Here is a 15,689-nt window from a genome sequence, read left to right on the forward strand (position 1 = left end):
CCCCTACAACCCTCCCTATCTCTGTAACCTCCTCCAGCCCCTACAAACTTCCTTAACTCTGTAACCTCCTCCAGTCCCTACAACCCTCCCTATCTTTGTAACCTCCTCCAGTCCCTACAACCCTCCCTATCTCTGTAACTTCCTCCAGCCCCTACAAACTTCCTTAACTCTGTAACCTCCTCCAGTCCCTACAACCCTCCCTATCTCTGTAACCTCCTCCAGCCCCTACAACCCTCCCTATCTGTAACCTTCTCCAGCCCCTACAACCCTCCCTATCTCTAACTACCTTCAGCCCCTACAACCCTCCCTATCTCTGTAACCTCCTCCAGCCCCTACAACCCTCTGAGATCTCTGCGCTCCTCCAATTCCGGCTTCTTGACCATTCCCCCAATTCCCATCGCTCCACCATTGGCGGCCATGCCTTCAGCTGCCTGGACCCTAAGCTCTGGAATCCCTTCCCTAAACCTCTCTGTTTTATTAAGACACACCTTCAAACCCACCTCCTTGACCAAGGCTTTGATCGAGTAGCTCCTCCTGTGGCTCGGTATTAGTGATTTATCAGATTTCCCCTCCTGTGAAGTGCCTTTGGGGGGTGTTTTACAGTGTTTAAAGATGCTTTATGATGCACGTTGTCGCCTGTGGGCAGACACCCCTTTGTGGGTTAACTCGGTTAGACGCTGTGTGAATAGTTATTAGTAAAGAAGCATTGACCTCTCCAACACTCTGAACGCCCTCCTTTCTCCAGGGCATCACCACCTACTTCTCGGGTAACTGTGAGCTGAAGGACGCGGAATTGGCGCAGAAGTTCCTGGATTCAAAGGTGGGTGAATTTTTCTGCTTGGGTTTTGCTGCAGCATTTTAGATAGAGAGAGTTTCCCTTGTGTATTTTTGAAGGTTGAAAGCCTCATCGTGTGGAGCCGTGCACTTTGTGCATGGAGTTTCTACAAAGGGTAGAGTTGCTACACTGGGTAGCGCAATTGGTGTATATTGAGACCCTTAATCCCAGAGTCGCCACTTCTTAATATATTAACGTTTTATCTTTTTTAGCTAAAACGTGCCCTTAAACCCAATATTACCATCAGTTCTCCACACTGAAGATTGAGAATCCCATTTACTGAAATTCCCTGGTTATAAACCTTGGTTATTTACTGAACTATCGGAAGCATGTTTTACAGTTACAAAATGGAAGGAGGACCAGGTACGCACAAACTTGCAATTGGTTAAGGATGCCACAGCCCTAAAAATGGGTAACCTGACCTTTATTAGCTGGCGTCAAGCCAACTTGTCTGCTTTAACGCTGACGCTCCGACACTGAGAGCGCCACCGAGCGTGTGCAGCAGGAAGTGCTGTCCCTGGTGTTGTGGCACAAATAAACACGGCCTTCAAATACATCTCACAAGCCCCCTTGCTGGGGTTTTTGGAAATGCTGCCCCGTTTCTTTTTAGGAGATGTTTGCCTGCATCTTGAGGATCCAACGCTGATCCCGCTCATCATGAGCGCCATTAAAATGCCAGCAATAATGATACCTGATATGAAGTGGTTAGGTTTTGTCTCGAATATTGCCATGGTTTTTACCTTAACCACCACCTCACAGTCAAACATTGGGAAACACTGAAAACCTCTGGTGAGTATTCTTTAGCGAATGTGGTTGTTGAGATAATAAAGGACACCTCTTGAGATGAAGTGTGTGTGATATATAGAAACCAGTTAGACTCCTGTCACAAGGACTTCTTTTATTCATGTGTCATCCTTACCTGCTTACAATAAGCTTCAGTAGGAGGAGCCCAGAAGTAATCAATTTGATAATTCTATATTTTGTCGATCCTATTATTCTGCAAACTCAAGGTGAGAGTGACTGCCCTTGACATCAAGGCAGCATTTGACAGAGTGTCGCGTCAAGGAGCCCCAGCAAAACTGGAGTCAATGGGAATCAGAGGGGAAGACTCTCCGCTGGTTGGAGTCATTCCAACCACAAAGGGAGATGCCTGTGATTGTTGGAGGTCAATCATCTCAGTCCTAGGACATCACTGCAGGAGTTCCTCAGGGTAGTGTCCTTGGCCCAACCATCTTCAGCTGCTTCATCAGTGACCTTCCCTTCAGCACAAGATCAGAAGTGGGGATGTTCGCTGATGATTCACAATGTTCAGCACCATTTGCAACTCCTCAGATACTGAAGCAGTCCGTGCCCGTATGCAGTAAGACCTGGACAATATCCAGGCTTGGGCTGATAAGTGGCAAGTAACATTCGCACCACACAATTGCCAGGCAATGACCATCCCCAACAAGAGAGAATCCAACCATCGCTCCTTGATATTCGACAGCATTGCCATCACTGAATCCCCTGCTATCAACATCCTGGTGGGGTTACCATTGACCAGAAATTGAACTGGACTAGCTATACAAATACTGTGGCTATAAGAGCAGGTTAGAAGCTGGGAATCCTGCAGCAAATAACTCACCTCCTGAGTCTCCAAATCGTGTCCACCATCTACAAGGTACAAGTCAGGAGTGTGATGGAATACTCTCCACTTGCCTGGATGAGTGCAGCTCACACAACACTCAAGAAGCTTGACACTGTCCAAGACAAAGCAGCCCGTTTCATTGGCACCCCTTCCACAAACATTTACTCCCTGCACCACTGACATACAGTATCAGCAGTGTGTGTGTACTATCTACAAGATGCACTGCAGCAACTCAGTAAGGTTCCTTAGACAGCACCTTCCAAACCCGTGACCTTACCATCTAGAAGGACAAGGGCAGCAGAGAGATGAGAACACCAACACCTGCAAGTTCCCCTCCAAGCTACTCACCACCCTGACTTGGAAATATATCGGCCGTTCCTTCACTGTCTCTGGGTCAAAATCCTGGGACTCACTCCCTAACAGCACTGTGGGTGTACCTACACCACAGGGACTGCAGCAGTTCAAGAAGGCAGCTCATCACCACCCTCTCAAGGGGCAATTAGGGATGGGCAATAAATGCTGGCCTAGCCAACGATGCCCACACCCCATGAGTGAATAAATAAAAATTGAGTAATCTTCATATGGCTTAGTGTTCTCCTTTCTGAATCAGAAGGTCTGGGTTCAAGTCCCCCTCTAGGGTTTGAGTACAAAAATCAAGGTTCATACTCCAGAGCATTACTGAGGGAGCACTGCACTGTCTTTTTGGAAGAGACATTAAACCACAAGCCCATTTACCTGCTTGGGTGGATGTGAAAGATTCCATGGCACTATTTCAGTTGTGTGGTGGTGGGGTGGGTGCGGTGTTGGTGTTAGATCTCTCTGCTGTGCTGAGGCCAATGTTTATCCCTCAATCAGCATCACAACAGAACAAAATCCATAAGCTGGTCATGACCACATTGCAGTTGTGCTGTGTGCAAATAGGCTGTCAGGTTTCCTACATTACGCACTTGGAAAGGAAAGGTCATTGGCTGAGAAGTGTTTATATGGATGCATGTCCTTTTTGTTAACTTTTACATGGTGGTAGTGTGTGGTAAGTGGGCTTTGGTGTTGAGTGGACTGCATGTGGAGGAGGCACAGCTTGCTTGAGGATCTTGACCGAGTCACGTTGTTCAGCCCTGGAAGTGTCCCTCTACCCTCACTCCCTCTGTACGCCGGCTGGGTTGAGGCAGTATGGGGAAAAGGAGTGATTTTTACATTGGAAATTCTTTGACTTGTTGTCCTTTCTCCCCTCAGGGTATCAGTGCCTATAATACTCGTCTGTTTAAAACGAAGGGAGCTGAAGGCAAATGGCTGTATGAGATCAGGCTTGCCTCTGTGATTAATGATGGTAAGGTGTTTAAAGATAGCCTCACTTTCTCTTCTGCTCCACTCTGATCTGTCCTTTAGCGGTGTGGAGAAGTACAGCATGTGTGGCCTGTGGAACATAACATGCCTGTACTGAGCATAACCAGGACACTAGACTGGCAGATTAGGCTTTTAATCTCTACTCTCAAACAGGACGCTGTCCTGACCAGTACTGTACCCCAGTGTTATACAGTGACAGACCTGTCCCCACCAGTACTGTATCCCAGTGTTATACAGTGACAGACTGGTCTCCACCAGTACTGTATCCCAGTGTTGTACACTGACAGACCCGTCCCCACCAGTACTGTACCCCAGTGTTATACACTGACAGACCCATCCCCACCAGTACTGTACCCCAGTGTTATACACTGATAGACCCATCCCCACCAGTACTGTACCCCAGTGTTATACAGTGACAGACCTGTCCCCACCAGTACTGTACCCCAGTGTTATACAGTGACAGACCTGTCCCCACCAGTACTGTACCCAAGTGTTATACAGTGACAGACCTGCCCCCACCAGTACTGTACCCCAGTGTTATACAGTGTCACACCTGTCCCCACCAGTACTGTACCCCAGTGTTATACAGTGACACACCTGTCCCCACCAGTACTGTACCCCAGTGTTATACAGTGACAGACCTGTCCCCATCAGTACTGTACCCGTGTTATACAGTGACAGATCTGTCCCCACCAGTACTGTACCCCAGTGTTATACAGTGACACACCTGTCCCCACCAGTACTGTACCCCAGTGTTATACAGTGACAGACCTGTCCCCATCAGTACTGTACCCGTGTTATACAGTGACAGACCTGTCCCCACCAGTACTGTACCCCAGTGTTATACAGTGACAGACCTGTCCCCACCAGTTCTGTACCCCAGTGTTATACACTGACGGACCTGTCACCACCAGTACTGTACCCCAGTGTTATACAGTGACAGACTCATCCACACTACTATACCCCAGTGAAAATACAGTGACAGACCTGTCCCCAGCAGTACTGTGCCCCAGTGTTATCCAGTGACAGACCTGTCCCCATCAATAATGTACCCCAGTGTTATACAGTGACAGATCCATCCCCACCAGGACTGTACCCCAGTGTTATACAGTGACAGACCTGTCCCCACCAGTACTGTACCCCAGTGTTATACAGTGACAGACCTGTCCCCACCAGTACTGTACCCCAGTGTTATACAGTGACAGACCTGTCCCCACCAATAATGTACCCCAGTGTTATACAGTGACAGATCTGTCCCCACCAGTACTGTACCCCAGTGTTATACAGTGACAGACCTGTCCCCACCAATAATGTACCCCAGTGTTATACAGTGACAGATCTGTCCCCACCAGTACTGTACCCCAGTGTTATACAGTGACAGACCTGTCCCCACCAGTACTGTACCCTAGTGTTATACAGTGACAGACCTGTCCCCACCAGTACTGTACCCCAGTGTTATACAGTGACAGACCTGTCCCCACCAGTACTGTACCTCAGTGTTATAGAGTGACAGACCTGTCCCATCCAGTACTGTACCCCAGTTTTATACAGTGACAGATCTGTCCCCACCAGTACTGTACCCCAGTGTTATACAGTGACAGACCCGTCCCCACCAGTACTGTACCCCAGTGTTATACAGTGACAGACCTGTCCCCACCAGTACTGTACCCCAGTGTTATACACTGACAGACCTGTCCCCACCAGTACTGTACCCCAGTGTTATACAGTGACAGACCTGTCCCCACCAGTACTGTACCCCAGTGTTATACAGTGACAGACCTGTCCCTAACAATAATGTACCTCAGTGATACACAGTGACAGACCTGTCCCCACCAATAATGTACCCCAGTGTTATACGAGTCTGTCACTGTATACCATTGCTCTCCACATTCTTAACCCTTTAAAGAAATGTTCTCTGTTGTGTAAGAATTCCATCTTGTTATTTTTGAATTCTCCTACTAGCAGGGCGTGTGTTGTGTGACCATCGTGTCCTCTGCCTGCGGTTTCTAATTGGTTTGATGCACTCTGTCTCATAGGTGCATCATCAGAAGGCGAACCTGACAACAAATGTGGTGTTTATGAGTTTGACGGAGTGACATTCCAAGTGGTCCGAGGCGATTACTCCCCACTGTTGAAGAAAGTAGTGGAGAATCTGGAGAAAGCCAAGGTCAGCTGGGGCTGGGTGGTAGAGAAAATTCTAGAAACTCTCAGTAGGCCAGGGGGCAACTGTGAAGAAAGAAGCAAAGTCACTAATCTGAAACGTTAACACTCGCTCTCTGCTGCGCACCCGCTGGGCCCGTGCAGGGACGGGGCCACGTTTGAGATATTTTGAGCTGTGCGATGGGTGTAAAATCATCTCCCTTTGCCTCTCTGCTTCACGCTGATCACTGTGACTCCCCAGTCGAGGGTCAGCGCTGTCCCTGACCTGCCCTGAGCTGTGTGTCAGGGAGGGGTTAACACTTGGCCATCAGTCTGCCCAGCTTACCTCCACAGCCTCTTGTCTTGACAGAGCCACGCAGCCTCTCCCAACGTGGTGGCGATGCTGGAGCAGTATGTCCAGAGTTTCAAGACTGGCTCCATCGAAGCTCACAAGGAGGGTTCCAAGCACTGGATCAAAGACGCGGGTCCCATCGTGGAGAGGTGAGATAGTGCCTGCTGCTTCCTACAAATACCGCTGTCGCCAGAGTCAGCCCCCAAACTCCCCGTGTGCTCATTGGCTCCCGGTTGTGTGGGGAAAGCTGTTCAACTCGGGCAGGCTCCACGTGTGCTTTTGAATCAATAGGTCCAGCTCAGTGATGGCACAGGGAGGGAGAATGGTGGTGCAGGGGGTGGGCTTGGTGTTGGGTGGTGGGGGTGGGGGTGGTGGAAGTCAGGTTTGGAGGGAAGAGGCAGGTGAGGAGGGTGGGGCTATGGAGGGACGATGGTCATTTAACTAATTTTACCTTCTTGGTTCCACAGCTACATTGGGTTCATTGAAAGTTATCGTGACCCATACGGATCCCGAGGAGAGTTTGAAGGTAATGAAGTGGGCTAAGAGGTTGCTCTCACCACGGTGATGGTTTACTTTTCACACAATTTGCAGCTCAGATTTGCTCTCCCAGCTTTCAAAGCAGGATATGTGATTTCAATTCCCTTCCCCGAACCCTCATTCCCCATTCGTCCTGACGATGGTAGGGCATCGCCTCGTCTCTGGGTCAGAACATTGTGGTTTCGAGCTCCATTCTGTAATCCAGACTGGCACCCCACTACCAGCGCTGAGGGAGCGCCGCGCTGTCGGAGGGTCGGCGCTGAAAGAGTGCCACGTTGTCGGAGGGTCGGTGCTGAGGGAGCACCGTGCTGTCAGAGGGTCGGTGCTGAGAGAGTGCTGCTTTGTCAGAGGGTCGGAGCTGAGGGAGCACCGTGCTGTCAGAGGGTCAGTGCTGAGAGAGTGCTGCTTTGTCAGAGGGTCGGCGCTGAGGGAGCACCGTGCTGTCAGAGGGTTGGTGCTGAGAGAGTGCTGCTTTGTCAGAGGGTCGGCGCTGAGGGAGCATCGTGCTGTCAGAGGGTTGGTGCTGAGAGAGTGCTGCTTTGTCAGAGGGTCGGCGCTGAGGGAGCACCGTGCTGTCAGAGGGTCAGTGCTGAGAGAGTGATGCTTTGTCAGAGGGTTGGCGCTGAGGGAGCATCGTGCTGTCAGAGGGTCAGTGCTGAGAGCGTGCTGCTTTGTCAGAGGGTTGGCGCTGAGGGAGCGCCACGCTGTCAGCGGGTCGGTGCTGAGAGAGTGTTGCTTTGTCAGAGGGTCGGCGCTGAGGGAGCGCCGCGCTGTCGGAGGGTCGGCGCTGAGGGAGCGCCGCGCTGTCGGAGGGTCGGCGCTGAGGGAGCGCCGCGCTGTCGGAGGGTCGGCGCTGAGGGAGCGCCGCGCTGTCGGAGGGTCGGCGCTGCGGGAGCGCCGCGCTGTCGGAGGGTCGGCGCTGAGGGAGCGCCGCGCTGTCGGAGGGTCGGCGCTGAGGGAGCGCCGCGCTGTCGGAGGGTCGGCGCTGAGGGAGCGCCGCGCTGTCGGAGGGTCGGCGCTGAGGGAGCGCCGCGCTGTCGGAGGGTCGGCGCTGAGGGAGCGCCGCGCTGTCGGAGGGTCGGCGCTGAGGGAGGGTCGGCGCTGAGGGAGCGCCGCGCTGTCGGAGGGTCGGCGCTGAGGGAGCGCCGCGCTGTCGGAGGGTCGGCGCTGAGGGAGCGCCGCGCTGTCGGAGGGTCGGCGCTGAGGGAGCGCCGCGCTGTCGGAGGGTCGGCGCTGAGGGAGCGCCGCGCTGTCGGAGGGTCGGCGCTGAGGGAGCGCCGCGCTGTCGGAGGGTCGGCGCTGAGGGAGCGCCGCGCTGTCGGAGGGTCGGCGCTGAGGGAGCGCCGCGCTGTCGGAGGGTCGGCGCTGAGGGAGCGCCGCGCTGTCGGAGGGTCGGCGCTGAGGGAGCGCCGCGCTGTCGGAGGGTCGGCGCTGAGGGAGCGCCGCGCTGTCGGAGGGTCGGCGCTGAGGGAGCGCCGCACTGTCGGAGGTGCCGTCTTTCAGGATGAGACATTAAACCGAGGCCCCGTCTGCCCTCTCGGGTGGGTGTAGAAGATCCCACGGCCACTGTTGGAAGAAGAGCTGGGGGGAGTTCTCCCCGGTGTCCTGGGGCCAATATTTATCCCTCACCCAACATCACTTAAAACAGATGATCTGGGTCATTATCACATTATTGTTTGTGGGATCTTGCTGTGCCTAAATTGGCTGCTGAGTTTCCTAAATTATAACAGTGGGCGCACTTCAAAAAAAAAAGAGAAGTCCTTCATTGTCTGTAAAACGCTTTGGGACCTCCTGAGGTGGTGACAGGAGCTGGAGAGATGGGAGTCTATCCAGGTTTGTGTGCGGTCCTGGACCAGTTAGTCCTGCTACTGGCCAGAGTGATGTGCTCGTGAGGGGATACCCAGCTGGAGTTGGCACAGCTAGAGAGGGGGCAGAATTTCGGTAAGTGAGTTCCTGTTTTCTTTCGAAAAGCCTGGTTAGTGGGCTGCTCGTTCAATTTAACCCCATCAGTGTTTTATTCCCTCCACTCATCCCAACTTTAGGTTTCGTAGCGGTAGTGAACAAGGACATGAGTGCCAAGTTTGCCCAGCTGGTGGAATCAGCGGAACGTCTGCTCCCAGAGCTCCCCTGGCCCAAGGAATTTGAGAAGGATCGTTTCCTGAAACCGGACTTCACGTCGCTCGATGTGCTGACGTTCGCAGGCAGTGGTATTCCCGCTGGCATTAACATCCCAAACTGTAAGAAGCAGCTGATTTCAGTCCTTCCTCACGCGCTCTGGGTATTTTATTACGGTTGTAAAGTGATGCTCACCTGTTTAGGCATCAAGTCGCCTCAGTGGGAAGGTCCTATATTCGAGCCCCATAATAGATAGGCGGCGGTCCCCAAACCCGGTGACACACCATCGCAAGGCCGGCGCTGGGGACGGCGCCGAGGGAGGGAGGGAGGTGGGGCCGGGGGATGGAGGCGGGGGTGGGGCCGAGGGGTCGTCCATCTAATTTGGTCAGTGAGAAGCCTGGTTTGTGAAGATTAAGACAATTGGATGTTGGGATTTTATCCAGAACTGTCTCTGGGAGTGAGGAACCAGGACAGTGTGAATCCTGACACTCCACAGAACTGAGTGAGAAAACTACAGCGGCCGTGTCTGAACGGGTTAACCATCCCACAGGTACAAACTCACCTTTTGCTTTCAACGTGAAGTGAAAGTGAAAGCGTGTGTGGAATTGTTTCATTGAACAGAACAACATGAGCTGGAGAGAAACCAACCTCAGCAATGTAACCGAGGGGGTCAGTGAGAGGCTGAGCTCAATTACACTGAAAGCTTGTGTCAATCATTGTGAGATTCTAAATGTTCCTGTGAAACCTGCTGTTCCTGGGCCAGCCAGTTTGGTGAGTTTACAGCTCAGGCACCATGATCCTGCCCTGGTTCAGCGGGTAACTCATGATCTAGAGGCACCAAATCCACCCAGGCTGTTCAGTCAGATTTAGATGTGTGTTGATTAATTGCGTGTGGGATAGGGAAAGGGGAAGGCCATTCAGCCCTTCACAGGAACAAGAGGAAACCATCTGGCCGCCTTGAGCCTGTTGCACAAGAACAGGAGGAGGCCTTCAGCCCCCTCAAACCCGTTCCCCCATTCACTTAGACCACAGCTGATCTTCATGTTAACTCCAACCACCCGCCTCGGTTCCATAAACCTTAATCCCCTCACCCAACAAAAACCTATCAATCTCAGTTTGACATTTCCTATTGACCCCCCAGACTCAACAGCTTTTTGGTGGGGGGAGGGAGTTCCAGATTCCCACTCCCCTTTGTGTGAAGAAGGGCTTCCTGACATCACCCCGAATGGCCTGGCTTGAGTTTTAAGGTTCTGCCCCCTTGTTCTGGACTCTGCCCCCCTAACCCCCCCACCAGAAAAAATAGTTTCTCTTTATCGACCCTATTGAATCGTTTACTCATCTTAAACCCCTCGATTAGATCCCCCCTTTAATCTTCTACACTCGAGGGAAGACAAGCTTAGTTCTCTCCCATCAAGCTGTCAGAGATATTTCAGGCGAATGTTTACCTGTTGGATCAAGCTGATCAGGTCACTCGGCCTGTAACGAGGAAGGACAGTGCTTTGGACCACCATCTCAGTGCCTCCAAATCTGAAACCTACTGAGTTTTGACCAGTGGCATTTTTTTCAAATTTCCAGATGATGATATTCGGCAGACGGTGGGATTTAAAAATGTTTCACTTGGTAACGTTTTGGCGGTGGCCTACTCAACACAGAAGGAGAAGCTGACTTTCCTGGAGGAGGAGGATAAGGTGTGTGTGCGCGTGTGCGATTGTGCATCGCACGGGTGTGTGGGAGTGTGCACGCAGGTGTGTGGGTGCAAGCGGCAGGGCTGGGTGGGTGTGCGCAGGTGGCGGAGCTGGGTTGGCACAGGCACATGCAGTTGGGGCCCCGGCCAGGAATGTGGGGTAGCGCACGCCGTGGGGTGTAGTACTCGGGAAGGGGGAGGTAGTACACAGTAGGGGGTTAGTACACGGAAGGGTGGGGTTAGTACACGGCATGGGGCAGTAGTACTCGGTATGGGGATGTGTGTGTGTACGTGTGTGCGTGTGTACGTGTGTGTGTGTACGCACTGGTGGTTCCTCAATAATCAGCCAGGTTGTTGTGGGGGAGGGGGGAACAAGAAGCGGCCAGTCAGATCCCCAGCTCTCGGTTCTGTTATACAGGAACAGAAGGAGGCCACTCAGCCCCTCTCAAGCCTGTTCCACCCTTCAAGTAGATCCTGGCTGATATGTTTTTTTTTAATTCACTTCATGGGATTTGGGCATCGCTGACTCGGCTTGTGTTTATTGCCCATCCCTAATTGCCCCTTGAGAAGGTGGTGGTGAGCTATCTTCTTGAGCCGCTGCAGTCCATGTGGTGTAGGTACACCCACAGTGCTGTTAGGGAGGGAGTTCCAGGATTGTGACCCAGCGACAGTGAAGAAATGGCCGATATATTTCCAAGTCAGGATAGTGAGTGGCTTGGAGGGGAACTTGCAGGTGGTGGTGTTCCCATGTGTTTGCTGCCCTTGTCCTTCTAGATGGTAGAGGTCACGGGTTTGGAAGGTGCTGTCTAAGGAGCCTTGGTGAATTCCTGCAGTACATCTTGTAGATGGTACACACGCTGCTGCTGTGCGTCAGTAGTGGAGGGATTGAATGTTTGTGGGTGTGGTGCTAATCAAGCGGGGCCGCTTTGTCCTGGATGGTGTCGAGCTTCTTGAGCATTATTGGAGCTGCACTCATCCAGGCAAGTGGAGAGTATTCCATCACACTCCTGACTTGTAGATGGTAGACAGGCCTTGGGGCAGCAGAAGATGAGTTATTCACCGCAGGATTCCTAACCCCTTCAGCTGTTCCTCGATATCATGTGGAGTGAATTGAATTGGCTGAAGACTGGCATCTGTGATGCTGGGGACCTCCATAGGAAGCCAAGATGGATCATCCACTTGGCATGGTTGAAGATTGTTGCAAATGCCTTCAGCCTTATCTTTTGCACTGATGTGCTGGGCTCCTCCATCATTGAGGATGGGGATATTTATGGAGCTGCCTCCTCCAGTGAGTTGTTTAATTGTCCGCCACCAATCACAACTGGATGTGGCAGGACTGCAGAGCTTAGATCTGTTCTGTTGGTTGTGGAATCGCTTAGCTGTGCATATCACTTGCTGCTTATGCTGTTTGACACGCAAGTGGCCCTGTGTTGTAGCTTCACCAGGCTGACATCTCATTTTTAGGTATGCCTGGTGCTGCTCCTGGTATGCCCTTGTTGCACTCTTCATTGAACTTAACTCCATTTCAACTCCATCTACCCGTCTTGGTTTCCTGAATCCCCTTGCCCAGCCAGAATCTATCAATCGCGGTTTTGACATTTTTCAATTGAGCCCCCAGTCTCAACAGCCTTTTGGCGGGGAGCGAGTTCAAGATTTCCACTCCGCCTTGGGCTCTCATTTTGAGGTTCTGCCCTCTTATTCCAGATCAGTACTCCAGGCTGGCATGGAGAGAGTGCTGTACGGCCACAAGTGAGGTTAATTTGAGGCCCCGTCTGCCCTCTCGGGTCGGTGTAAAAGATCCCACGGCCACTATTGGGAGAAGAGCAGGGGGGAGTTCTCCCCAGTGTCCTGGGGCCGATATTTATCCCTCACCCAACATCACTAAAAACAGATGATCTGGGTCATTCTCACATCGCTGTTTGTGGGATCTTGCTGTGCGCAAATTGCAGTGACTGTGATTCTACACCAAAGGAAGGATGCGATCGCACTAGCGAGGGTACAGATCGAGGAGATTTACAAAGGGCTTTACCAGGCATGGAGCACTGCAGCGACGAGGAGAGATTGGATAGGCTGGGACAGAGGAGGCTGAGGGGAGATTTAATTCAGTTTTACAAGATTATGAGGGGCTTTGATAAAGTGGACAGGAAGGAGCAATTTCCACTGGTTGAAGGGTCTCTAATCAAGGGGTATAGATTCACCAAGAGGGAGGACGTTTAAGAGGGGATTCGAGGGGTAATTATTTCAGCCAGAGGGCAGTGAGGGTCTGGAACTCGCTGTCTGAAAGATTGGTAAAGGCAAAACCCCTCATTGCTTGTCCTGATGGTGCTTTCTTTCCTCTTCCTTTTCCTTTCCCCGGCAGGATTTGTACATTAAATGGAGGAGTCCGTCCTTCGAGGTTCAGGTCGGCCTACACGAGCTCCTGGGTCACGGTAGCGGGAAGCTCTTCGTTCAGGTTTGTCAATGTCTTTAGAAGATTTTAACGGGCAGCGCCACCGAGCTACGAGCCCTGCACCAATCCTCCGACTTGTGGGAGGAGGGGAGCCAGTGAGGAGGGTGGGGTGGGGTAGAGTAAAATCAGAGCTTGATGTGCACAACTCTGGGAAGCCCTATTGGCGTTGTGGAGGGAGAAAGAGGCGCCTTATCTGGCTCTCCTTGGCAGGGCTGACGGTGACCCTGGCTTTAATCTTGTCTGTTTCTCTCCCCCTTTTTTCCAACCAGGACGAACAGGGAAAGTTCAACTTCGATTCGAGCGTGGTGAATCCTGAGACAGGAGAGATGGTGAGTGCCACGGGAATCTCCCACTTAACCTTCCCAATTCAACACCGAAGCTGACGGTGCGCAGAAACAGGCCACTCTGCCCATCGTGTCCGTGCTACAACCCTGCACAACTTTTCTCTTTGGATAATGACCCGCTTTCCCTTTCGAAAGCCACAATTGAATCTGCCACCACCAAACTCACAGGCAGAGAATTCTGGATCCTCACCGCTTACAGCATGTGTATAAAAACAATCTTCGTCGTGTCGGTTCTGGTTCTATAGCCGATCACCTTTTTTCTTTATTCTTTCTTGGGATGTGGGCATTACTGGCAAGGCCAGCATCTGTTACCCATCCCTAATCGCCCTTGAACTGAATAGCTTGCCCAGACCATTTCAGAGGGCATTTAAGAGTCAACCACATTGCCGAGGGCCTGGAGTCACATGTAGGCCAGACCAGATAAGGACGGCAGATTTCCTGCCCTAAAGGGTTTACAGTTTGCAAAACTGAATCAAAGGGCGTTAATGAACCAGATGGGTCACCGTTACTGAGGTTAGCTTTATATCCCAGTTTTATTAATTAATTGAATTTAAATCCCACCAACTAACAGGATATGGGATTTGAACCCATGTTCCAGGACATTACTCTGGGCCTCTGGATTACTAGTCCAGTGACATTACCACTACTCCACAGTCTCCTGTCTCCCTCCTCGATTCTTCTATTCCTTTCTCCCTCATGTGGTTATCTGGCTTCCCTTTCAGTACATCTAAGATATTGGCTTCACCCTGTGGTTATGAGTTCCACATTGTGCATTCAGCAGGATAACTGCTACTTAGAGAAGTTACAGAGGCCAGCCCTTGTGAAATTCAGCATTCTGCTGCGCATCATTGGAAATTAATCTGAGCTAAACCACCCCCCCATTCCTTTTTTCCTTCCCCTTAGGTTAAAAGCTGGTATAACCATGGTGAGACCTGGGACAGCAAATTCTCCACTGTGGCTTCCAGCTACGAGGAATGTCGAGCAGAGTGTGTCGGCATGTATCTCTGCCTTAACAGGGAGGTCTTGAAGTAAGTCTGTATTGAACCATTGCTCGGTCCCTCGTCCCAACTCTAGAGTGTGGAGACCCCCCCCAGGAGACATTCTGCTCCTCTTTCCCCACTGTCTGGTGACACTGGAGACGCTCTGCCCTCTCCCACAGTACGATACGCTGTGCACTTACTGGGAGCAGTTCTGGGCACCACAGCTAAGGGAAGCGATATTGGTCTTGGGAGTGCAGTGTACATTTACCAGAATGATACCAGGACTCCAAGGGTTAAATTACAAGGAGAGATGACACAAACTTGGTTTGTGTTCCCTGAGATTTAGAAAGTTAAAGGATGATTTGATGGACGTTTTTGAGATATTATGTGGAACAAATAGAGAGAGAGAGAGAGAAACTACTCCCATTGGTTGGTGAGTTTAGGACTAGGGGGCAGAATCTAAAAATGGGAACCAGACCTTCGGGAAGCGAGGTTAGGAAACACATCGATGCACAAAGGGTGCGAGGAATTCGGAACTCTTTTCCGCAAATGGTGACTGATAATTGTTAATTTTAAATCTGAGATATTTTTCTTCACTAAAGGTACGAAGGGATATGGGGCAAAGGTGGGTATATGGAGTTAGGTCAGGGATCAGCCATATGACTGAATGGTGGAACAGGCTCAAGGGGCCTCTTCATCCTCACTCTCCTCCTGTTTCAAAGCGTGTGTGTGCGCGCATGCGTGTGTATATTTACTTAGAACTGGATGCTCTCATCTGGAACCTGCTTTCCCCTCTTGGCTAGGATATTCGGCCACGAGGGAACAGATGCCGATGATGTTATATATGTGAACTGGCTGACGATGGTGCGAGCAGGAGTCCTGGGTTTGGAGTTCTACACTCCAGAGACCCAGAAATGGAGACAAGTGAGTGACCTTCATTCCCCTTTGTCACTAACCCAATCTTAGCTGTCTGACTGCTGCACCCTTTGGTACTTTGATCAGGGGCAATGGAACTGAACCGGTCTCTTGGCGTAAGGCTCCATCCTCTCTGCTAATCCACGTTGTCAGGGCGGAGGGAGCACCGCACTGTCCGAGGATCAGGATGGAGGGAAAGCTGCACTGCCTGAGGGTCAGTACTGAGGGGTTTGTGTTGTTGGGCTTATGTTAGATAATGGCAGCTCCCCTCTGTTCTCAGTTCAAGGATCAGGAAACATTGAAATATCTGAACTGTCTGTGACATGAATTTTGCATGAAATTTGAAAGCGCAGTTGTTCAATCTGAAA

At 51.4% G+C, this 15,689-nt stretch overlaps 1 protein-coding gene across 2 annotated transcripts in view; it reads left to right on the top strand.

Moving 5' to 3' along the window:
* Positions 1–15,689, top strand: part of dpp3 (dipeptidyl-peptidase 3) — a 40,543-nt gene that overhangs the window by 12,989 nt on the left and 11,865 nt on the right. For both annotated transcript variants that reach the window (XM_041181964.1, XM_041181965.1), the window contains exons 5-15: positions 746–820; positions 3,696–3,789; positions 5,843–5,973; positions 6,316–6,446; positions 6,765–6,823; positions 8,877–9,071; positions 10,525–10,637; positions 12,993–13,085; positions 13,352–13,411; positions 14,330–14,454; positions 15,210–15,330. In XM_041181964.1, coding sequence (XP_041037898.1) covers positions 746–820; positions 3,696–3,789; positions 5,843–5,973; positions 6,316–6,446; positions 6,765–6,823; positions 8,877–9,071; positions 10,525–10,637; positions 12,993–13,085; positions 13,352–13,411; positions 14,330–14,454; positions 15,210–15,330 — 1,197 coding nt within the window. The remainder of the gene's footprint in view (positions 1–745; positions 821–3,695; positions 3,790–5,842; positions 5,974–6,315; positions 6,447–6,764; positions 6,824–8,876; positions 9,072–10,524; positions 10,638–12,992; positions 13,086–13,351; positions 13,412–14,329; positions 14,455–15,209; positions 15,331–15,689) is intronic.

The sequence above is a fragment of the Carcharodon carcharias genome (genome assembly GCF_017639515.1).
Source record: "Carcharodon carcharias isolate sCarCar2 chromosome 37 unlocalized genomic scaffold, sCarCar2.pri SUPER_37_unloc_11, whole genome shotgun sequence".
In the NCBI taxonomy this organism is placed as follows: Eukaryota; Metazoa; Chordata; class Chondrichthyes; order Lamniformes; family Lamnidae; genus Carcharodon; species Carcharodon carcharias.